Source organism: Budorcas taxicolor, chromosome 15 (genome assembly GCF_023091745.1).
Source record: "Budorcas taxicolor isolate Tak-1 chromosome 15, Takin1.1, whole genome shotgun sequence".
Taxonomy (NCBI): domain Eukaryota; kingdom Metazoa; phylum Chordata; class Mammalia; order Artiodactyla; family Bovidae; genus Budorcas; species Budorcas taxicolor.
This window is the reverse complement of record NC_068924.1, coordinates 51,094,979-51,120,503: the sequence shown is the minus strand read 5'-3', so window position 1 is coordinate 51,120,503 and position 25,525 is coordinate 51,094,979. Positions and strand designations below refer to the sequence as shown.

At 40.3% G+C, this 25,525-nt stretch overlaps 1 protein-coding gene across 5 annotated transcripts in view; it reads left to right on the top strand.

Moving 5' to 3' along the window:
* The window catches only part of FAM168A (family with sequence similarity 168 member A), a 202,426-nt gene that overhangs the window by 113,592 nt on the left and 63,309 nt on the right, over positions 1 to 25,525 (top strand). For all 5 annotated transcript variants that reach the window (XR_008200654.1, XM_052652764.1, XM_052652761.1 and 2 more), the window contains exon 2: positions 18,617 to 18,704. Coding sequence is in view for 4 of the 5 variants with exons in the window: in XM_052652764.1 (XP_052508724.1) it covers positions 18,635 to 18,704 (70 nt within the window). In the remaining variant the exon portion in view is untranslated. The remainder of the gene's footprint in view (positions 1 to 18,616; positions 18,705 to 25,525) is intronic.

Below are 25,525 nucleotides of genomic sequence, written 5' to 3'. Positions count from 1 at the left end.
TGCTTCCTAATGAACATGTTGGAATTTATTTTCAGAGTAGCCGGTTACTCCATCCAAATGATATGTAGTTGGAAATATTTGTGCGAGAGTGCAGATCAAATTGGAGATCTCAAGGGAACTGGAAGGAAAAAATTCCTGCAGTGAACTTTTGAGTTTATCTTGAAAAGCTAAGTAAATGGTGGTCAACCTTATAGTTTGTGATCAACTTTATCTGAAATTAAAAGTCTGGAATGTTTTAAAAACTAGTATTTTCATGCTATAACATGGATAAATCTTGAAAACATTATGCTTTAGTGAAATAGAAAATAGAATGGTGGTTACTGGGGAGTGGAGAAAATAAGGAGTTAGTGTCTATGGGTACAGAGTTTCAGATGGGGAAGATGGAGATGTTCTGGAGATAGATGTTGGTGATTTGCATAACAGTGTAAATGTACTTAATGCTACAAAATTGTATACTTAAAAATAGTTAAAATGGTACATTTTACGATATATATTTATCACCACAAACAAAAAAACCCTCCAGTGTTTTAAGTCCAGTGCCTACAAGACTGGTTGCCTAAATTTTGGTCAGCCATCCTTGCATTGTATTACAAATGATGAACCCCTTTTCCCTCAACACTTGCAGTGCTGTAGTACTCTACAGTTTAGGAAATGTCTTCTCCTCTGCTTTCCCTTTGAATATTCAGAGTAGCCACAAGAAGTGGGTAGAGAGGAGTAGATACGAGATCCTAAGAGGTTTGTCACTGATAGGTCAGGGACAGAGATAAGAGCCTAGACCACATGGTCTGTCTAGTTCCAGAGCCTCCCTGTCCATCAGTGCAAGGGCTGAAAACTTAAAGTGGGGTATTTTCAAGAATGGGGCCTTGGCATCTTTGGAGCAAGATAGTTCCTCCAGCAAAAAATTCCTTGATTAGAGCTCAGCAGCAGAGCAGTTGAGTGCTGCACTGCTGACTTGCAAGTGGGGTCTGGTTTGTCTCCAGATCTTCAGCAGAGCATCTTGACGAAGGAGACTGATCACATCACATCATCTCATCAAAGTTTGATTGATTTAATACTACATACTCAACATTTTTTTCCCCTAGAGGGAATTAGTTTTTAAAATATGCATAATACAATAGGATCAAAAGTAAATAAAGAGATTCATAATGAAGGGGGAAATAAGGAAAACAGAATAAATGAAACCAGAAGTTCTTGCTTATTACTAAGGTTTGGTTCAATCCTGAGTGTCCTAGTGGCCAGAGCAATGCCTTGTCTAAGGATCACAGTATCCATCATTCATTCATTTATTCTTTCAACTGATAGTTTATTCCTACTGAGTGTTTGAATAGTCAGAAGGCACACATTGATACCTGGGTGTAATATCTGAAGAAAATATAGATCATCTTAAACAATAGACAACATTTATGGTTTTGCCACAATAAGCCTGATGGTAGGGTCTGTGTATGGTTTATTTCTGTTTAGTCTATACCTGGCACCAGTAATTGACTTAGAGTAAATGCTTAATATGAATCTACTGAATAAATAAATGATTTTTTACAAAAAATATTGGGATATAGTTGATTTATAATGTTGTGTTACTTTCTGGTGTACAGCAAAGTGAATCAGTTATAAATATACATCCATCCATCCACTCTCTTTTAGATATTTTTCTCATATAGGTCATTACAGAGTCTTGGTAGAGTTCCCTGTGCTATACAGTAGGTTCTTATTATCTATTTTATATATAGTAGTGTGTATATGGGGCTTCCTGGGTAGCTCAACTGGTAAAGAATCTGCCTGCAATGTAAGAGACCCTGGTTCGATTCCTGGGTCAGGAATTTCTCCTGGAGAAGGGGTAGGCTACCCACTTCAGTATTCTTGGGCTTCCCTGGTAAGGGAAGAATCCCCTTAATGATAAAGAATCCCCCTGCAATGCAGGAGACCTGGGTTCAATCTCTGGATTGAGAAGATCCCGTGGAGGAGGACACTGCAACCCACTCTAATATTCTTGCCTGGAGAATCCCCACAGACAGAGGGGCCTGGTGGGCTGCAATCCATGGAGTTGCAAAGAGTCGGATATAGCTCAGCAGCTAAGCACAGCACAGTGTATGTATGTCAGTCCCAATCTCCCAATTTGTCTTCCTCCTTTCCCCCTTGATAACCATAAGATTGTTTTCTAGATCTGTAACTCTATTTCTGTTTCATGAGTAAGTTCGTTTATACCATTTTTTTAGGTTCCATGTAATAAGTAATATCATACAGTATTTGTCCTTTTCTGTGTCACTTACTTCAGTCAGTATGACAATCTCTAGATCCATCCATGTTGCTACATTGGATGGTTTTTCATTCTTTTTTTATGGCTGAGTAATATTCCATTGCGTGGGCACACACACACGTGTGTGTGTGTGTGTGTGTACCACATCTTCTTTTATTTTTTTAATTGAAGGATAATTGCTTTACAGAATTTTGTTGTTTTCTGTCAAGCCTCAACATGAATCAGCCATACGTATACATATGTCCCCTCCCTCTTGAACCTCCCTCCCATCTCCCTCCCCATCCACCCTTCTAGGTTGATACAGAGCCCCAACTTCCCATTGGCTATTTATTTTACGTATGGTAATGTAAGTTTCCATGTTACTCTCTCCATGCATTCACCCTCTCCTCCCTTCTCTCCGTGTCCATAAGTCTGTTCTCTATGTCTGTTTCTCCGTTGCTGCCCTCCAAATAAATTCTTCATGTACCACATCTTCTTTATCCATTCTTATGTCAATGGACAGGAAATGATTGCTGTAGAATGGCTTACATTATAAAGGATATAATGTAAAACTTAAACAGTGAAGTGATTTCATAACAGTCATTTTGATGTTCAGCCAATACTGAATACCTGTAGCATATACTTGGTCCTCTGTTGGGCCTTGTGGGAGATAAAGACATGAGTAAATTAGAGCTTGGTCCTTAAGGGGTATTTTTTAAAAAAAAAAACCAAGGATACAAAGTACTGTGTGATGACATAGAATGCTTTGGGAGGACAGTGAGAACTCAGAGGAGAGTTCATTATAGGCTGTCCAGTTTTCTCATGGGTAAGATGGAGTTAGTAAATAATACCTACTTCATAAGGTAGATGTGAAAATTAAAGAACATGTAAAGCTCCAAGAAAAATTCCTCTCATAGTTAAGCACTTCATAAACATTAGCTAATATAATATTCTGGGAAGATATACTGGAGAAAGGGTGCATGGCATTAGGTTCTTTAGATCCGCATGCTCCTCTCTACCATAGCACATGGATATCCTTATTTGACTCTTTACTTGTTCCCCTTCTTTACTAGCTCCAGGGTTCTTAAGGGCTTGTACCATAACTTATTCATCTTTATATCCCTAATGCTGGTATATGGGATAATAATGCCTGGTATAAAATAAAGGCGTAGTGAAGATTTATTGATGGAAAGAAGGAAGCAAGCAAGCATATTGGGGGCCAAACAGGCCTGCTTCTTTAGCAACTGAGAAAGTTCCAAAGAGATGCTTTACGGGCACCCATTTCTGCTGTGAATTATATCTGACAGCATATTCTGCCATGCTGTTATTCTGCCTCCATGTTCCTTCATTCCTTATTGCTTTTATACCCCTGCTAGACTACTTCTGCTGAACTCTAAGCAAATGGACATAATGGTTGGTCGGTAGTTAGTTCATAGCAGTCATAGGCCCTGAGATCAATATTTCCAGATTCCCAGTTGTTTATTGGCCATCTCAGCCTCTGCTTGTTCAAAAATGAATGCTATATTTCATTGCTTACCTTAGAAACCTCTTATTTCCCCACATAAAGCACTGCATACAGAGAGTTTATAAGAGAGTTTCTAAATCCTGTCAGTTACAACTCTATAAAGTATTTCCTATATTCTTTCCTTCTTTTTTATTTCGGCTCTTTCTAGTTCAGACCTTCTGTTTGTCCATCGTCCATCTTCTCATGAAATATTGTTCTAAAACACAGATAGGATTATGTCACTTTGTTACTATAATCCTTCATGGCTCCCTATTCATCTGCATAACAATTCTTTTTATACTAAACGGTTGCTGTTCAGTCACTCAGTCCTGACTGAACTCTTTGCGACCCCATGGACTGCAGCACGCCAGGCCTCCCTGTCCCTCACCATCTCCCAGAGCTTGCTCAAACTCATGTCCATTGAGCTGATGGTGTCATCCAACCATCTCATCTTCTGTCATCCCCTTCTCCTCCTGCCTTCAGTCTTTCCCAGCATCAGGGTCTTTTCAAATGAATCAGCTCTTCACATCAGGTGGCCAGAGTATTGGAGCTTTAGCTTCAGCATAAGTCTTTCCAATAAATATTCAGGGTTGATTTTCTTCAGGATGGACTGGTTTTGATCTCCTTGCAGTCCAAGGGACTCTCAAGAGTCGTCTTCAACACCACAGTTCAAAAGCATCAATTCTTCAGTGCTCAGCCTTCTTTGATTCAATTCTCACATCCATACATGACTACTGGAAAAACCATAGCTTTGCCTAGATGGGCCTTTTTTGGCAAAGTAATGTCTCTGCTTTTTAGTATGCTGTCTAGGTTGGTCATAACTTTCCTTCCAAGGAGTAAGTGTCTTTTAATTTCATGGCTGCAATCACCATCTGCAGTGATTTTGGAGCCCAGAAAAATGAAGTCAGCCACTGTTTCCACTGTTTCCCCATCTATTTGCCATGGAGTGATGAGACCGGGTGCCATGATCTTAGTTTTCTGAATGTTGAGTTTTAAGCCAGCTTTTGTACTCTTCTCTTTCAGTTTCATCCCTCTTTTGGTTCCTCTTTGCTTTCTTCCATAAGGGTGATATCAACTGCATATCTGAGGTTGTTGATATTTCTCCTGGCAGTCTTGATTCCAGCTTGTGCTTCATCCAGCCCAACATTTCGCATGATGTACTCTGCATATAAGTTAAATAAGCAGGGTGACAATATACAGCCTTGACGTACTCCTTTCCCATTTTGGAACCAGTCTGTTCCATGTCCGGTTCTAACTGTCGCTTCTTGACTTGCGTACAGGTTTCTCAGGAGATAGGTAAGATGGGCTGGTGTTCCCATCTCTTTAAGAATTTTCCACAGTTTGTTGATAGTTTCCATTTTATAGATGAAGAGGTAATTGCCTTCTTGTAGCGATAACCTCACTCCCCAGGTGGCACTACTGGTAAAGAACCCGCCTGACAAAGCAGGTAGACATAAGAGATGAGGGGTTCATTCTTTGGGGCAGGAAGATCCCCTGGGAGAAGGAAATGGCACCCCCCAGTATTCTTGCCTGGAGAATCCCATGGACAGAGGAGCCTGGTACAGTCCATGGGGTCTCAAAGAGTTGGACACAACTGAAGCTCTTGAGAAATCTGTATGCAGGTCAGGAAACAACAGTTAGAACTGGACATGGAACAACAGACTGGTTCCAAATAGGAAAAGGAGTACGTCAAGGCTGTATATTGTCATCCTACTTATTTAAATTGTATGCAGAGTACATCATGAGAAATGCTGGGCTGGAGGAAGCACAAGCTGAAATCAGGATTGCCGGGAGAAATATCAATAACCTCAGATATGCAGATGACACCACCCTATGGCAGAAAGTGAAGAAGAACTAAAGAGTCTCTTGACAAAAGTGAAAGAGGAGGGTAAAAAAGTTGGCTTAAAGCTCAACATTCGGAAAACTAAGATCATAGCATCTGGTCCCATCACTTCATGGCAAATAGATGGGGAAACAGTGGCTGACTTCATTTTTCTGGGCTCCAAAATTACTGCAGATGGTGATTGCAGCCATGAAATTAAAAGACACTTACTCCTTGGAAGGAAAGTTATAACCAACCTAGATAGCACATTCAAAAGCAGAGATATTACTTTGCCAACAAAGGTCTGTCTAGTCAAGGCTATGGTTTTTCCAGTGGTCATGTATGGATGTAAGAGTTGGACTATAAAGAAAGCTGAGCACAGAAGAATTGATGCTTTTGATCTGTGGTGTTGGAGAAGACTCTTGAGAGTCCCTTGGACTGCAAGGAGATCCAACCAGTCCATTCTAAAGGAGATCAGTCCTGGGTATTCATTGGAAGGACTGATGCTAAAGCTGAAACTCAATACTTTGGCCACCTGATGCAAAGAGTTGACACACTGGAAAAGACCCTGATGCTGGGAAAGATTGAAGGCGGGAGGAGAAGGGGACGACAGAGGATGAGATGGCTGGATGGCATCACCAACTCAATGGACATAGGTTTGGGTGGACTCCGGGAGTTGGTGATGGACAGGGAGGCCTGGTGTGCTGCAGTTCATGGGGTCGCAAAGAGTGGGAAATGACTGAGCGAATGAACTGAAGTGAAGCAATTTAGCACAGTACAGTAGGTAGCCTTAAGTTGACTAGTACCTGTCTTACTCTTGAGTAAGATCTAAAACCGAACACCTGGGAGGAGGATAGTCTACAGTCCTGGGGAAACCTATGGACATTAGGGATCCCAGGTCATTGAAAATCATGTGTGATGAGGATGTTTCCTAAGATGAAATAATGATAAAGCCACCATTTGTTATATGTTTACATGTGTTCTGGCAAAACATGTGTTGTCTCATTTAATCCCCTCAAGAATCCTAGAATGTAATTACCTCTAGTATTTCCACTGTACAGATGAGGAAACAAGTAAGCCATCCAAGGCTTCACAGCTGCTGTGGCTTAAAACCCTATGTTCTTAACCATTCACTATATGAAATTGCTTGGCAACACTTTTGCACATATTACTTCCCTGGGAAAGGTAATAACTTTGGGTGCTATAAACTTGCTGTTGAGAATTCCCAATATAGTGGGCTTCATGGGTTTGCTTCAGAGAACTAAAATATTCTGATTACACTTTAACTGAATAGGTTCTTCAAACAAATACCTGCATTTCTTTATATTCCCTTAGTATTCTATGTTTCGTGACAGATGGATCTAAAATGCCAAGAAAGATAAAGGACCAGCAAAAGGGCAGAAGGGCATTCCTAGAACTGCATTATCATATACCTTATTTGTTCATTTGTCTTTCCATCTAATTGTTTGATTATCTGTCTATCCTGAGGATGGTACCAAGGTGATACAATGGGAAGTCTCCAGTTTAAGGGCAGGAGACCTGGGTTTTGTTCAGTGCACCTGTCCACAACCCTGACTTGCCATGTATTTCTAGGGTAGTCTTTTCCTTTCCCTGTGCCTTAGTCTTCTCTTCTAAATAAAATAAAATAAAAATAAATAAAAGTCAGTAAAGCTATTGGATGTTGTGATCATAATCCTCTTCCACTTTCTCTCTCCACCTAAATGTGATGGGTAATATGGCACTTGTACTTTTTAAAGGGAGCACCACTCTTTTTTTACTGTCACAAGCCTTATCTAAGAAGATAAAATTTGGTTATATTTTTGCATTGCAAATCTAACCTCTTGTAAACATTAGAGAGGGGCTCTCTGAGCATTGTTGATTGATAGTCTCTCTAGAAATGCCTGATCACTGTTTCTTATAGTTTGGGATAGCAAGCCTGGCCACAGCAACCCATTTCCAGCAAATTATAATTTTGCTTTAGAGTTGTGTGATAATTTAAGGTCATTGTATTATGTGGTTGTGAAATTGCATTTATTCAGCAAATATTTTCAAAGTACATACTTTGTGCTTGACTTTGTTCTAGGTATCAGGAATCTCTGCATTTCATTTACAGGTAGGCACAGAGGTGGTATTAACCTTTTACATGAAAAGAGCTGTTATCTCTGGAAGCCTTTTTGATATTGAGATCCTCGTGGCTGATTCCTAGAAATCAGAGTGCTCCTTCTTTCATCTTTAAATTGAAATGTTTTCTGAGACAAAATGATAACATACACAACTGTGAAATGCAGTAATAGAATGTGCAGTCTGACTACATTTGGCAGACAGTATAAAGAAATAGATTACTATGATAAAAATGGGCTTCCTTGTGTAGAGAATTAAGGAGAACTAACACTGAAACAGTTTTCCTCAATTTGGTAAGAACTTGGCTTAAAGCTCAATATTCAGAAAACTAAGATCATGGCATCTGGTCCCATCACTTCATGGCAAATAGATGAGGAAACAGTGGAAACAATGGCTGACTTCATTTTTCTGCGGTTCATGGGGTTGCAAAGAGTCGGACACGACTGAGCGACGTGATATTAAACTGTTGAATTCCAGTAAAAGCTTTCTTTTAACTTACCCACTAGTTAATTCATTCATCTAGTTGAAAATCTTTACTGTGCACCCTGCTTTATACCAAGCCCTTTACTGAAAATGCAGTGGTGAATAAAACAGATACGGTCCCTCAACCTTATGTTGCTTAAAATATATCAGGAAGAAAAGAATTGGGCAGGCAGATTACAGCCACAAGTATTTATAACAAAGAAGTTTCAGAGAGTCCTGGGATCATAAAATGGCCTGTGAAAAGTGAAAGTGAAGCCGCTTAGTGGTGTCTGACTCTGCGACCCCATGGACTGTAGCCCGCCAGGCTCCTCAGTCCACGGAATTTTCCAGGCAAGAGTCCTGGAGTGGGTTGCCATTTCCTTCTCCAGGGCATCTTCCCAACCCAGGGATCAAACCCAGGTCTCCCGCACTGCAGGCAGATGCTTTACTGAGCCACCAGGGAAGCCCAGTGGCCTGTAGCCATGCCCAATCTGGCTTTCTGAGATTTTTTTATTATTATTTGGACTGCACCACACAGCTTGTGGGATCTCAGTTCCCTCACCAGGGATTGATCTTGTGCCCTCGATGGTGAAAGCATGGAGTCCTAATCACTGGACCACCAGAGAATTCTCTGAGATCCTTCATAAGAGCTGAGAGGACACAATTGAGAAACGGGTACAGGATGAGAATATTCCTGCCATGTTTTCCCTGCAGTTCTGTTACAGCTTTTCAGAACTATACAGTGTTCTCTGAATGTGCCTTGCTCTCTCATTGTATAATTTCACAAATGACCTTTCCTTCTCCTCCCCCTGTAGAATTCCTGTCATCCTTCAAAACAGATCAAATAGCATTCTTTTGAAATCTTATATATCTCTCTCCTTAATTAAACAAGATTAGGTTCAGCTACCTACAATAAATCTAAAATAACAACGGTTTAAAAACATAGGGTTTTATTTTCTCGTGTAAAACAGTAAAAAGGTAGTCCAGGGCTGAAATGATCAAGGATCCAGGCTTCTTCTGTCATCCTTGGTTTGAGACTTCTGTTCTCAAGGTCACTTCACAGAAAAGGTTGATGAGCTCCAGTCATCATGTCTTAATTCCAGATAGCAGGTATGAGGAAGAGGAGAAGGAAAGACACCTCCCCCAAGCTAACAGTGATCCCTTTAAGCAGCCTTTAAGTGTAAGTCCTATACAATATATTTCAGTTACATCTCATTGAGCAGAACTAATCACATAGCCTCACTGAACTACAGGAGAGACTGGGGAATAGAATCGTTTAACTGAGCATATTGCCATCTAGTGGCAATCAGAACATCTCTCCCACCCTCCCCCCCATCCTTTAGTAAGCTGTTCGTTCTTTAAATTCTAGCATTCCGTATAATAACAGTACAATTTTGCTATTGTTAGTTTTTGTGTTTTTCTCCCCCATACAAACACCTCAGGGACGGGAATTATGTCCTGTTATCTCTGACTTAGTAACACTTTGCTCAGAGCTTGTCACAAGAGATTTCAGTTCATGTGTATAAATGAGGATATTGCATTAAATGACTTAATTCCTTTTAGTGCATTAAAAAATTCTATATTTTTTCCTTGATGATTCAAGAATCATGAATTTGTGTTATTTTAATAGCTTTATTGAGGTATAACATATATGGTAAAATTCACCCATTTTAAGTATACTATTCAGTGCTGTTTAGTCAATTTACTGAGTTGTGCAACTGTCACCAAAATCTAGTTTAAACCATTTTTAATTACCCCAAAGAGATCTCTTGCTCTCATTTGCTGTCAACCTCCATTTCTGCTCCAGGTCCTAGGTGAACAAATATCTATCTGCCCCATGATTTGCCTTTTCTGAACATTTCGTATAAATGGAATCACATAATATGCTGTCTTTTGTTCTGGGGCTTTCAGTTAGCACAATATTTTTTAGGTAAATTAATGCTATGATGTGTATCAGTAGTTTGTTCTTTTTTACTGTTGATACTGTTATTAATAAACTTTGGAAGTTATTTTCTTAGTGGTTGTTTTGGGGATTAAATATGTATCTTTATTACACATTACATATTATAACATACATATTATAATCTACTTCATGTGCAAACAGTCTGGGACTTCCCTGGTGTTTCAGTGGTTAAGACAGTGCTGCCAGTGCAGAGGGCACAGATTTGGTCCCTGATCTTGGAGAAGGAAGTGGCAACCCACTCCAGTGTTCTTGCCTGGAAAATCCCAGGGATGGGAGAGCCTGGTGGGCTGCCGTCTATGGGGTCGCGCAGAGTCGAGCACGACTGAAGCGACTTAGCAGCAGCAGCAGGGAACTAAGATTCTGCGTGCCTGTGGTGCAGCCAAAAGAAAAAAAGAAGAAAACACATATACAATCAATGCACTTCACATTATAAACTAACATAATTTCAGTAAAATTTAGAAACTTTGTTCCAGTGTAGCTTCATTTTTCCTCTCTTTTACTTTGGGGTCTTGTTTTTCTGTACAGTAAATTTTTGTATGTCATAGTTGCAACAATGTAGTTTTAAAGTTATTGTTTTACATAACTGTCTTTTAAGAGAAAAAGAGAAAAATATTTATGCTATCTTTATTTTTACCTATGTAATAGCCTTTACCGGTGCTCTTTTTCTTTTCATGTGGATTTGAATTACTCTGTAGTGCCATTTCCTTTCAGCCAGAAGGCTTTAGTATGTCTTTAGGGTTTTTGGAAAGGGAGGTTGCTGTCAGTGAATTATCTTAGTTGTTAGTTATTTGGGAATGTCTTTATTTTTGCCTTTAATTTTGAATGATGGTTTTACTGGGGTCACAAATTGTGATTGGTAAACTTTTTTTCATTCAGTGCATTTGATTTATTATTCCACTGCCTCTGGCCTCCATTGTTTCTAATGAGAAGTGAGCTGTTAACCTTAATCTTATTGTTGTCCCCTTTCATCTCATAAGTTTTTTTCTCTTGCCACTTTCAAAATTTTCTCTTTGGCTTTCAACGGTTTTTACTATGATGTGTACAAATGTGTCTCTTTTTCTGTTTAGCCCACTTGGAGTTCACCATCTTGGGTGTAGTGTAATGTATGTTTTTAAAATCAGATTTGAGGAGCTTTTGCTGATTATATCTTCAGATATTTTTCCTAGTCCTTTCTTTCCTCTCTTTAGAAATCCCTTTACTTGTATGTTGGTTTGTTCCATAGTTTCCCACAGGTCTTTGACTTTATTTTTCATTTTTTCTTTTTGTTTTGCAGATTGCATTATCTGTATTCATCCATCTTTGAATTTGATGATTCTTTCTTCTGTCAGCTCAGATTTGTTTTGAGTCCTCTTGAATGTTTGATTTCAGAATACAATTTTCATTTGGTTCTTTTTATAATTGCTGTTTATTGATTTCTCTATTTGATAAGTAATTACCATCATACTTTCATTTAGTTCTTTAAATATGGTTTTCTTTATTTAAAAAAAATTTCCAATAGATGCTTTGAAATATTTATCTATTGATTCTAATATCTATAGTCTCCTTTTATCCCCCCTGTAAATGGGTCATCCCAGTGTCTTTGCATGTTTTATGATTTTTTTGGTTGAAAAACTATGTTGTAGATAATATAATGTAGCAACTCTTGATTCAGATTCTTCCACCACTAAGGAATGGGAGGGCTGTTGCATTTGTTTTTTTAACCCCTCTTTTTTGGTTTCTTTAGTACATGCTCAGACTGTTGCAGGAAGGGGGACCCCTTCCAGGGCCCGAAACTGGGCTCTTGTCTAACACTCAGAAATGAATTGTCTGAAGAGACACATGTGCTGACAAAGCAAGAGATTTTATTGGGAAAGGGCACCCGGATGGAGAGCAGTAGGGTAAGGGAACCCAGGAGAACTGCTCTGCCACGTGGCTCACAGTCTCAGATGTGATGGGATTAGTTTCTGGGTTGTCTTTGGCCAGTCATTCTAATTTCAGAGTCTTTCCTGGTGGCACACGCATTGCTCAGCCAAGATGGATGCTAGCGAGAGGGATTCTGGGAAGTAGACGGACACATAGTGTCTCCTTTTGACGTTTCCCGAACTCTTCTGGTTGGTGGTGGCTTATTAGTTCTGTATTCCTTACCAGGATCTCCTGTCATAAAACAACTCATGTAAATGGTTACTATGGTGCCTGACCAGGGTGGGAGGTTTCAGTTAGTGTGCTTCCCCTAACAAGACTACTTCATAGTGCCTGTCTTTATAATGTGTGACTGCTGATGTCTCTTTTTTTAACTATGAACATTTATTTATTTAACATGCAAGTAGTTTATTGTGGTCATATATATTTATTTAAAGAAAGTCTCTATGAAAGGAGTTTCTTTCTTTCTTTCTTAATCTTTATGTATGTGACTGTGCTGGGTCTTATGTGTTGCCACACATGGGATCTTCAGTCTTCCTTGTAGCATGTGGGTTCTTTTAGTTACAGCAATCAGTATCTTTAACAGCATGCAAACTCTTAGTTGTGGCATATGAGATCTACTTCCCTGATGAAGGGATCAAACCCAGGCCCCCTGCATTGGGAACATGGAGTCTTAGCCACTGGACCACCAGGGAATATTTTTTTAAATATTATTTTAATTTTTAAACTAGGCTTCCTGAAGGTCACCCCTGGGTCAGCATAGTTTAGTGGTCAACAATGACTGGTTTCAGCCCTAGGCCAGGAAATCTTCCACCCTTTGTTGATGGATTTGTTTGTTGATGGGAGAAGGCATTCAAAGTTCAGGCAATTTTTGCAATTCTGCTTCAGCCTTTACTTTCAGTATGTTCAAGGCCTTATATTCACATTGGGTCTATAGATACCTAGAACTGCTCCAGTTTCTCCTTAGTACGTATGAAACCTTACACATCACCAGGGATCCCATAGTGGGTCTCATCTTTTGTTCCCAAGGACTCCTTTTAAAATTTCTGGCTTATCTGCAGGCCTGTTGCCTGCCTTAACCAGTATTACGACCTTAGGCCAGCTGCAGTAGTGGCCCTCCTGGATAGTTTACTATTGTTCCCCCAGATTGTCCCTCTGTTGTTTTTGGCAATGACTCTGGGCAGTATCCAGAGAAAATTGTCTACACTCAGCATCAAATTAAATCAGTCCACTCTGGCAAGTCATCCTTCTGGCCTGGCATGATGGAATTATTCCAGGGAGTTGGGGGCTATAGGGTAGGAGCAGCCTGAGCCTAAAATGATACAGATTCTCACTGTTCTTGATATGGTTCAGTAATTCTTCTTATATTACCATTTCTCAGTTTGATATATGCCTTTGGTTAATTTTCAGAGGCCCAAAATAGTTGTTTTTGACAGTTTCGTTCAGTTTTATTGTTGCTTTTAGGGAAGAGGGTTTGCTAAGCAATTTAGGTATTCCAGAAGTTCCACCTCTGAACTTGTTTCATTATTTTTGGCATGTTTATTTTTATTTAACTTTCAAAATTCCCTAACTAGACCATAGCCTCCTTTGGGCAGACGCTTTATCTTTTTGTTTTTTTAATAGTATCCATTCTAATAAACATTAAACCTGTAAGCTTTCATTTCTTCATCTGTCAAATGAAATTAGCAATCCTTGTATTGTTTACTTCAAAGGATCAAGTGAAATAGTGATTAAAATCTCATTATAAACTAGATCTTTCTTAACTTACGGTGAGGTTCAGTTCAGTTCAGTTCAGTTCAGTCGCTCAGTTGTGTCCGACTCTTTGTGACCCCATGAATCACAGCACGCCAGGCCTCCCTGTCCATCACCAACTCCCGGAGTTCACTCAAACTCATGTCCATCAAGTCAGTGATGCCATCCAGCCATCTCATCCCAATAAACTCATGTTAAGTTGAAAATGCGTTTAATGCACCTAACCTTCCAAACATCATGGTTTAGCCTAGCCTACTTTAAACATGCTCAGAACACAATAGCCTACATTTGAGCAAAATCATCTAACACGAAGCCTATTTTGTAATGTTGAATCTCTCATATAATTTATTAAATACTATATTTTAAGTGAAAAATAGAATGGTTATATGGATACAGAATGGTTGCACATGTAAATTGGTTGTTTACCCTTGACTGACTGGGAGCTGTAGCTTATTGCTGTTGCTGCCAAATATCATGAGAGAGTATTGCGCTGCATACACTAGCCCAGGAAAAGCAAAATTCAGAATTCAAAGTATTTTCCTACTGAATGCATATTGCTTTGGTACCATTGTAAAGTTGAAAAATCTTAACCAAACTCTTCATAATTTGGGTACCATCTATATCAGCCTTGTAAATGGTAAAGTTCTTTAAAACCTTATATAGGTAGTTTGTAAACTACGTTAATTTAAATCACTGCAACCTGTTTTGCATATGGTACTTCTAAGTGTTCACTCTTCACCCGTGAAATTTTTCTTGTCATTTTGTGCTCATAGATTTTGCTATTGATTTGAAAGAGATTGTTCAGATATTTTTGAGGGCAGCAGCAGCAGCAGGCTACTTGTCAGACAGTCTGGGGATGAAGTCCAGCTCCACGAGGAGGGAAGTCTTTAGCAGTCTCTGTCTGTTTTCCTTAGTCATCATGCTGCCACTCAGCTCACGACTGCTTGTACTGCCCAAGATGAGTTATCAGTAGAGGCTTCTCTGAACATTGTAAGTAAATGCTGGAGAGATGTGAAGCCAAGTTGTTAACTGAAATATGCCAAGAAGTGCCAAACACCTTGAAGCTATTCCAGAGTTGTTTTTTTGCGGGAAGCATGAAGGATGGTTCATTATGTATTCAACTACTATGCATTTAGTGATCATTATATACTAGGTAATATTTTGGGTATTGGGGATACAAGAAAAAATAAACAGAATCCTTGTTCTTATGGAACTTACAACTCTAATGGGGGAAAGAATAAGCAAATAGACAAGAAAGGATATCAGTTAATGATTGGGGTCAATGGGAAAAGTAAAACAGAAATTGGGGACAGAATAACAGTAGGAGTTATTTTTAGATAGGTTGGCTAAGGAATTAACTTCAGACACGGTGACATTTGTTTAGAGACCTGAATGAAGTGAGGGAGTATGTTATTTGAATATCTGGGGAAGGGCATTTTTGGTGTGAGAAAGAGCAAGTGCAAAGGCCCTGAGGCATAAGCATACATGTGTGTTCAGGGAACAAGAATGTCCCTTGTAGAAAACAAGAGATAGTAGTAGGAGTTGCAACCAGAGTGGTGGGCATGTGAGACCAGATCTGTAAGGCCTCGTAGACCTTTATAGGGGCTCCCCAGGTGGCACTAGAGGTGAAGAACCTGTGTGCCAGTGCAGGAGATGTAAGAGACATGGGAAGGATCCCTGGGTGGGGAGGATCCCGCTTTGGTCTTCTGGAAGAGGGGCATGGCAACCCACTCCAGTATTCCTGTGTGGAGAATCACATGGACAGAGGAGCCTGGCGGGCTACAGTCCATAGGGTTGCAGAGTCAGACATGATTGAAGCATGTAAGGACTTTAGATTTTATCCTGAATGAGATGGGAAGCTATTGCAGAGTTGTGTTTGCTGACGCAAGTAATGTAGACTTACTGTGGTTCAACCCCAGGGAGCAGGGGCAACTCCATACTCAGCTCTAGAGAGGGAGCTAAATGGGACTACACCTTGGCACTTATCTTACTCAAGAAGTGAAATCAGGTTGGACTGATAGCATGTGGCAGCTAATATCCTGTATAGCTGGCAGGAATAGAAGTCAGGCAGTCAGTGCCTTTATTTTCTCATAACTGCCTGTGTGTGTCCAGCAAGGACCCAGTAGTTGCCTCCATGGTGGGATCTCTCAGGGGCTATTAGTATCATAATAAAGACACCATTGCCAAATCCAAGGTTGTAAAGGTTTTGCTATCTTTTCTTTTTTCTTCTATGAGTTTTATCTTTTTAGCTGTCTCATTTAGGTCTTTGATATGGGGTGCTAGTCTTAACCTTGTCCATTACTTACTTTGTGACCTCAGGCTGTTCATTTGCCATTTCTCAGCCTCACTTTTTTCATCTTGTTACAATAAAAGTTGATATTTGAGTATACAAAACAACAACAGAAAACAAAGGTTGCCACAGTTAGGATTTAAGGGGAGGGTGTTGACCCCAAAGATAGAGAACTTTTGGGGATGGTGAAAATACTTTGTATCCTAATTGTGTTGTTGTTTCTACAACTATATACATTTTTCAGAGCTCATAGAACTGTATGCCTAAAAGGAGTAGATTTTAGTACATGTAAATTGTACCTCAATAAACCTAGCTTTAAAACAGTACCTACAACAACTCTGCAGAGTATGTGTTATTCTTTCCCATTTTGAGTCTAGCGGGAACTGAGGCTCAGGAAAGTTAGTGGACTTGCCTGTGGTCCCACATTTGGTATGTGGCAGTTCCAGAATTTGAACCTAAATCTGCCTGATAATAGAGCTTGTGATCTTCCTACTCATTTTTAGCCTGTCCCTAAAACTATTCGTGTGTGGATTCTGTTGTAAAAGGCTGACCTTCCCTTGAAAGCCAGGAGCTCTGTCTGCTTATTGTATTCTTATTCTGCATTTTGAACCCCTGGCAGATCTCATTTCTGCCAGTGATTTGTTGAGATTGGAGTCCACGCTGTTCTGGAGTGCTGCTCAGGCATGGTCTCCTTCTGAGGCTGTGGTTCTCATTTTTGAGCAGCAGGAGACCAGTTTCAAAACTGATGAGTTTCTTTGGTTATGAAGAGCAATTTCAAACTTTGTCCAATCAGCAACAAAGAGTAGCTTCTCAGTAGGAGAGTGCTCAGATATTTGCAGGACCCGTTGTGCTGCTTAGCAGTCTTCCTTACCCTGGCTTATTTAACAGAGAACCTGTTGAGTAGAAGAGAGATCCGAGGCTATTACCATCATTACTTACATCTGCATTCCACTTTGTAGTTTGCAATGTATTTTAATATCTGTGAACTCTCTTAGCACCTTGTCAGGAGAGTACTTGTATTTAGAGAGAGAATGTACTTGATGGTGGACTTCCCAGATGGTGCAGTGGTAAAGGATCTGCTTGCTGATGCAGGAGATGTGGATTTGATTCCTGGGTTGGGAAAATCCCCTGGAGAAGGAAATGGCAACCCACTCCAACATTCTTACCTGGTAAATACCATGCACAGAGAAGCCTGGTGGTCTACAGTCTGTATCACAAAGGCAGACACAACAGCACACACGCACGTTCTGGCAGTATTCTTGGATAACTCTGGCTGCAAGTATGTTTTTTTCTTAATTTGTGCTGGAATGTGTATATTTCCTATAACTTTCATCAGGTTGTTCTAGTTTCACGTTGTCAACTGATGATGGTTTAATCTAGCCTGTTGCCCTGGGGTGATTTGCCAGGGCTGCACATTGGGTACATTTCAAGAAGTTCTGTCGTCTGAATTTGACCAATGGCATTTTCTTTTTTACCTGTTTGCCCCACCTTCCTCTCTTTGGTAACCCATCTTTCCTCCACCTCTCATTCCAGAACCCTGGACAGGCTAATTAATCTCAGAGCAATTGTCATCAAGCCAGCTGTTGACTTTAACTGCTTGTCTTCAGCTTTTGACTTGTTCCCTGTCCTGAGGTTTTATGGAAGAAGTTAATGACCTAAGATATTGCCTTTCTATCATGTGAGCCTAGTTAGGAGGAAATAGCTTGATTTTTATGAAGTGTAAATAATATATGTGGAGACACGTTTTCAAACATGTGTTGGCCTGTGTATCAGAGTTGGTTCCCTAAACAAGATGGGACAAATTGGCTGGCTAATAGAGCTTAATACTCCATTAATCAGAATGGAGAATGTGCTTCATTAAAGTAATTAACACAGCACTTGTGCAGGTGATACTTATTGCACACAAATTTCCAAGTTTGTTTCTTTCCCTTGAATAAATTTTGAAAGAGACCTTGGCTTTGTTTCCTTGTTTGCATTAAAATGGTCAATGGCAATAAATTCCCATTTTCCCCCAAAACTGCTGCTAGTGTATCTTGTCTTCTGTAAGTACAAAGGGTGGATAACACACTTGCTACTCTTCTTCCAGCAGTCTGTGTGCTTATTACCAGGCACAGGGGCTCCCTGGTGAGCAGTAGAAGTGCATCTTGTCCTAGCTCATAGACAGGCATCCTTAGAAAGGACCGCAGAGAACCTGAAGTAATTGATTTTATGTCAGGACACTGAAGCCCAGAGAGGGGAAGAGACTTGGCCAGTGCCACACAGTACACTCATGGTAGCTGAACTTACGGGATAGTGGGACTACTACTGAGCTGAGAATCAAAAGGCTGGGGCTGACATTAGGCCAATTGTGTCACTTCTCTGCCTCTCAGTATCTTCATGTGTACAGTGGGAAAAGTGTCTAGCAAAGGGCCAGGTACAAACAAGCGGCTTTTTTTTTTAAGTCCTCCTTCTGTTATACTACGTTGCTTCTCTGTGTCACTTGAAGATTATAGATCAGAAGCTGATGTCAGGGAGAATGAGCAATCAATAATCAATGCTGGTTTTTTGTTTGTTTGTTTGTTTTTCTGTAGGATTCTCAGTTGTCCACAATGAACCCTGTTTATAGCCCCGTGCAGCCTGGGGCTCCTTATGGCAACCCGAAGAACATGGCCTACACAGGTGAGTGGTGTGAGAATGAGTTTGAGAAGTGGTGGTTAAGGACCCTACCACATAAGGTGCTCAATGACTTTTGGCATATGACACCTCCAAAAGCCCTTGTAAAGCTTGGAAACTTGTAGAAGGGAGACATGTCTGGAGTTTAGTGGAGATAAAAATGATGTTCTTAAGACCATGGATTATTGAACTGCCTCTAGGGGAAAGGAAGGGAGGTAACATTTATTTATTACTGAGTACCTACCATAGGCCTAGTCCTGTACTGGGCACTTTTATATATCATGTTTAACTTTAATCTTAATTATACATGGTGAAGCCTATTATCACCATTTCACAGATGAGAAAAATAGAGTTGCAGTGAAGTCACAAAACAAAACTAGGTGTTTGACCCAGGCCTGCTGATTCTGAAGGCTGATCTCTTTCCTGACTGCACACCACACTGTTTCCTATTGCACTGCCTTTGTGAATGTCGTCTAGAATGCCACCGTCTCCTGACAGCTTCACCCTATCCTTTACCATCTTTTCTCTGAGCTCAGACAGCACTTTTCCAGGGGGGATTCTCTCCCTTAGCTGGCCTTGGGCAAGTTTTTTAACCTTCCAGAGCCTCGGTGTTCTCATTATAAAATGAGAGCAATAGTGTTACCATGTTTCATGGGCTGCTACAAGGATTAAATGAGCAGTGTGAGGCACTCATCATGTAATATATGGCACCAAGTAAGTACTTAATAATGGTTATTATTTACAAATAACTAAGAATGGGCAGGATGTATCATAATGGAAGTAAATGAGAAAATATATGTAAATTATCTAGCATGGTGCTTAGTATATCATGAGCCTTAAAAAATATAATGAAAATAAATCCAAGGTGACGATAACAGTATGAATGAACACCTGGAGGTAAGAAAGTATGGTCAAGGTACAGTCTACTTGAGATTAGCTGGACTAAAGTGTAGAAGAGTGGGGGAAATGGGAAATAGAGCTTAACTAGTAGAGTAATAACGGTCGTGGTGGCAGAATCGGAGATGGGAGGGTAGAGAGTTTCACCCTGGAAGGGAGAGAGGGTGTGTGGAGCGTGCTGGTTCCTGTTTATAAATTTGCACTTTACTACGTATGCTGTATAGATTGAGAATAGAGGGATCTCTGAGAACTTTTTGTCTCGTTGCTCCAAATTTTTGTTCAATTAGAACATTGTGGGGTGCGGGGCTTCAAAAATCCTCAAATATTTGATACGATTTTTGAAAAATATTTAGAACTATTTTTATAAACCTGCATATACACAAGATGATCAGTGTGTGCTAACACATTTGCAGCTATTTATGCTTGTAAATCGGGATTTTCTGAATGCTGTGCAACCCAAATAATATTTAGGAATATATTGAGCCTGATGTGACTAAGCTGTCATCATTAATTTTCAATTTCACATGTTTGTGTTTATCACAACAGCTTTATTATCCTGACTTAACTCCAATAGTAAATACATTCTGTTTGGGCTTCTATAGTATGTTTATTCTAATACCATTAATATCAGTAACCAGGATCCATTTGGCAGTATCCTATGCCCCACTAGCTCAGGGAGCCTGTTGCTTTTTCTCTTCCTGGTTCAGAATATTCCAGCAACCTAAGTCCTTTGCCAGAGGGGACCGAGCTGCTTTGGTAGACAGAGCCGGGGGGAGTCCTTCAGGTTTCATGAGATCCTGGCTGCCTTCATGCTTACTGAGTTGCTAAACCTGAGAAAGAAGCAGTTGCATTTATCTACTGATTTGCACAAAGAAGATTAGCAGTATAACATATTGATAAATGTGTTTCAACTGAGTGAACAACAAGCAAGTTAAAATCCCAGCTTTTTCAGATAATAGCTAGATGACTTTGGACAAATCACTTAACCTTCCTAAATTTGAATTTCTTTTATAATTGGGATAATACTATTTCATAGGACAGTTGTGAGAATTAAATGAGATAATTAGTACTCCTCTGCAGGGAGAGAGGGGGTGATTGTCTTTGTTTCTACTAATCACCAAGGATTATTATCAGCCTGGAACTATGTTTTTAATTTTTCTGCTGGGATTCTAAGACTGCACAGATGGTATAAACTCCGTATAAGTAGAATACATTCAAACTTCGCACAAGCCAAGGTTTCAATTCTTAAGGAAATTTTCTTTTTTAACCTAAGCTTCCAGTTTTCTTTCTACTTTTCAATTTCCTTTTCATTTTTTGACCTCAGGAGATTTCTTCTCTTTCTTAAAATCTCAAGTCTGCCTGTATTTGTTATATAACATAAAATGCTTGTTATACTTTTTATCCAGCTTTTCTAGGTGATATGGAGTAGGCAAATAAAGTTATCTTTTCTTCCAAATTGCAAGAAATAAAGATCCAAGTGACATAACCTGTAAAACAGATGTCAAATACAATACATTAGAGTAAACATTCGCTATTATTGTTAGTAAAAATAATGGTTATATTAAAGAGTGTTAATTACCATTTGGCAAGTACATACTAGGTACTTCATTAATTATAATCTTCAGTTCAGCTCAGTCGCTCAGTCGTGTCCGACTCTTTGCGACCCCATGAATCGCAGCACACCAGACCTCCCTGTCCATCACCATCTCCCGGAGTTCACTCAGACTCACATCCATCGAGTCCGTGATGCCATCCAGCCATCTCATCCTTGGTCGTCCCCTTCTCCTCCTGCCCCCAATCCCTCCCAGCATCAGAGTCTTTTCCAATGAGTCAACTCTTCACATGAGGTGGCCAAAGTACTGGATTTTCAGCTTTAGCATCATTCCTTCCAAAGAAATCCCAGGGTTGATCTCCTTCAGAATGGACTGGTTGGATCTCCTTGCAGTCCAAGGGACTCTCAAGAGTCTTCTCCAACACCACAGTTCAAAAGCATCAATTCTCCAGCGCTCAGCTTTCTTCACAGTCCAACTCTCACATCCATACATGACCACAGGAAAAACCATAGCCTTGACTAGACGGACCTTTGCTGGAAAAGTAATGTCTCTGCTTTTCAATATGCTGTCTAGGTTGGTCATAACTTTTCCTCCAAGGAGTAAGAGTCTTTTAATTTCATGGCTGCAGTCACCATCTGCAGTGATTTTGGAGCCCCCCAAAATCAAGTCTGACACTGTTTCCACTGTTTCCTCATCTATTTCCCATGAAGTGATGGGACCAGATGCCATGATCTTCATTTTCTGAATGTTGAGCTTTAAGCCGACTTTTTCACTCTCCTCTTTCACCTTCATCAAGAGGCTTTTTAGGTCCTCTTCACTCTCTGCCATAAGGGTGGTGTCATCTGCATATCTGAGGTTATTGATATTTCTCCCGGCAATCTTGATTCCAGCTTGTGTTTCTTCCAGTCCAACATTTGTCATGATGTACTCTGCATATAAGTGAAATAAGCAGGGTGACAATATACAGCCTTGACGCACTCCTTTTCCTATTTGGAACCAGTCTGTTGTTCCATGTCCAGTTCTAACTGTTGCTTCCTGACCTGCATACAGATTTCTCAAGAGGCAGGTTAGGTGGTCTGGTATTCTCATCTCTTTCAGAATTTTCCACAGTTTATTGTGATCCACACAGTCAAAGGCTTTGGCATAGTCAATAAAGCAGAAATAGATGTTTTTCTGGAACTCTCTTGCTTTTTCCATGACCCAGTCGATGTTGGCAATTTGATCTCTGGTTCCTCTGCCTTTTCTAAAACCAGCTTGAACATCAGGGAGTTTGCAGTTCACGTATTGCTGAAGCCTGGCTTGGAGAATTTTGAGCATTACTTTATTAGCATGTGAGATGAGTGCAATTGTGCGGTAGTTTGAGCATCCTTTTGCATTGTCTTTCTTTGGAATTGGAATGAAAACTGACCTTTTCCAGTCCTGTGGCCACTGCTGAGTTTTCCAAATTTGCTGGCATATTGAGTGCAGCACTTTCACAGCATCATCTTTCAGCATTTGAAATAGCTCAACTGGAATTCCATCACCTCCACTAGCTTTGCTCATAGTGATGCTTTCTAAGGCCCACTTGACTTCACATTCCAAGATGTCTGGCTCTAGATTAGTGATCACATCATCATGATTATCTGGGTTGTGAAGATCTTTTTTTGGCCAGTTCTTCCATGTATTCTTGCCACCTCTTCTTAATATCTTCTGTTAGATCCATTCCATTTCTGTCCTTTATCGAGCCCATCTTTGCATGAAATGTTCCCTTGGTATCTCTAATTTTCTTGAAGAAATCTCTAGTCTGTCCCATTCTATTGTTTTCCTCTATTTCTTTGCATTGATCGCTGAGGAAGGCTTTCTTATCTCTCCTTGCTATTCTTTGGAACTCTGCATTCAAATGGGTATATCTTTCCTTTTCTCCTTTGCTTTTCTCTTCTCTTCTTTTCACAGCTATTTGTAAGACCTCCCCAGACAGCCATTTTGCTTTTTTGCATTTCTTTTCCATGGGGATGGTCTTGATCCCTGTCTCCTGTGCAGTGTCACGAACCTCATTCCATAGTTCATCAGGCACTCCTATCTATCAGATCTAGGCCCTTAAATATATTTCTCACTTCCACTGTATAATCATAAGGGATTTGATTTAGGTCATACCTGAATGGTCTAGCGGTTTTCCCTATGTTCTTCAATTTAAGTCTGAATCTGGTAATAAGGAGTTCATGATCTGAGCCACAGTCAGCTTCTGGTCTTGTTTTTGTTGACTGTATAGAGCTTCTCCATCTTTGGCTGCAAAGAATATAATCAATCTGATTTCGGTGTTGACCATCTGGTGATGTCCATGTGTAGAGTCTTCTCTTGTGTTGTTGGAAGAGAGTGTTTGCTATGACCAGTGCATTTTCTTGGCAAAACTCTATTAGTCTTTGCCCGGCTTCATTCCACATTCCAAGGCCAAATTTGCCTGTTACTCCAGGTGTTTCTTGACTTCGTACTTTTGCATTCCAGTCCCCTATAATGAAAAGGACATCTTTTTTGGGTGTTAGTTCTAAAAGGTCTTGTAGGTCTTCATAAAACCGTTCAACTTCAGTTTCTTCAGCATTACTGGTTGGGGCATAGACTTGGATAACTGTGATATTGAATGGTTTGCCTTGGAGACGAACAGAGATCATTCTGTCGTTTTTGAGACTGCATCCAAGTACTGCATTTCGGACTCTCTTGTTGACCATGGTGGCTACTCCATTTCTTCTGAGGGATTCCTGCCCACAGTAGTAGATATAATGGTCATCTGAGTTAAATTCACCCATTCCAGTCCATTTTAGTTTGCTGATTCCTAGAATGAACAGTATAATTGTAATCTTACTAATCATAAACTCCATAGTACTCTTCTTTTAAGTTAAAGTAACTGATAGTTTAATTCATGTTGTATTATTTGGCCAGTATATATATAGCATCTGAAGGATGAAGAAAGATTTGAACTCGGGTCTTTATGATTTCAAAGTGATAATGCTTTCTGTTATAGCAAGCTGATTTGTCTTAAAATATGTGCTTCTTTCACTGCTTCCAATGATAGACTAGGGGAAAGGATTGTCTTTTCAGTTTCTAGGCGTAGGGAGCCTCACATTTGAGGAGCAAGCAGCTAGCTCCTGACAGCAGTTTGGGGTAGGTTCAGAGTGGGGGCAGTATAAGTGGAGGGTCAAGTCCATTGTGGTGTTGTCTGCTTCAGAGGGAACAGGGTGGTGGCTACAAGGAATGGAGAAGTTGGAAAAATTCTTGATTTGAAATTCCTTCTGAAATAGGGAAATGAAATACAGCTTTGCAGTTACAGTTCTGACACCAATTCCAATGTGTGGATTCTTTCCCCACACCAAGCTATTCTCTGACACCAGCAGGGTGTCCTGCAATTCAACTCAATTCTGACACAATTCAACTCAATTCTGACACTGTCTGCTTGGATTCCACAGGTTGAGAGCTCAGTCCCATAAAACTGTCCTCATTTCAGATGCCAATCGCAAGTCCAGGTTGTGACCTGTGCTTCTCACTGACTGACTGTAAATCTGAGGTTCCTATAATTCCCTCCCTGGGTTCAGTTAATTGCCAGGGCAGCTCACAGAACTTAGGAAACCAGTTTATTCACTAGATTATTGGTTTATTATAAAAGGATGTAACTCAGGAACAGGCAGATGGAAGAGATGCAAAAGACAGTGAATACAGGAAGGAATGTGGATCCTCTAGAGGGCGCCACTCTCCCTGTACCTCTAACGTGTTCACCAACCTAGAAGCTCTCTGAACTTTGTCCTTTTTGATTTTTGATAACTCAGTTGATAAAGAATCCACCGGCAATGCAGGAGACCCCGGTTCAATTACTGGGTCAGGAAGATCCGCTGGAGGGGGGATAGGCTACCCACTCCAGTATTATTGGGCTTCCCTTGTGGCTCAGCTGGTAAAGAGTCTGCCTGCCATGCGGAAGACCTGGGTTTGATCCCTGGGTTGGGAAGATCCCCTGGAGAAGGGAAAGGCTATTCTGGCCTGGAGAATTCCGGGACTGTATGTATAGTACATGAGGTTGCAATAAATCAGACACGACTGAGGGACTTTTGCTTGCTTTCTTTCAGTATATAGGTATGATTGACCACTGGAGTTTTATTCAACCTGCAGTCCCTCTCCTCTTGTTTGGGATGTAAGATCCTGCATGCCACATAGCATTCTGTATTCTGGCCTGGAGAACTCCATGGACTGTATGTATAGTCCATGAGGTTGCAATAAGTCAGACACGAATGAGGGACTTTTGCTTGCTTTCTTTCAGTATATAGGTATGATTGACCATTGGAGTTTGATTCAACCTGCAGTCCTTCTCCTCCTGTTTGGGATGTAAGATCCTGCATGCCACATAGCATGGACCCC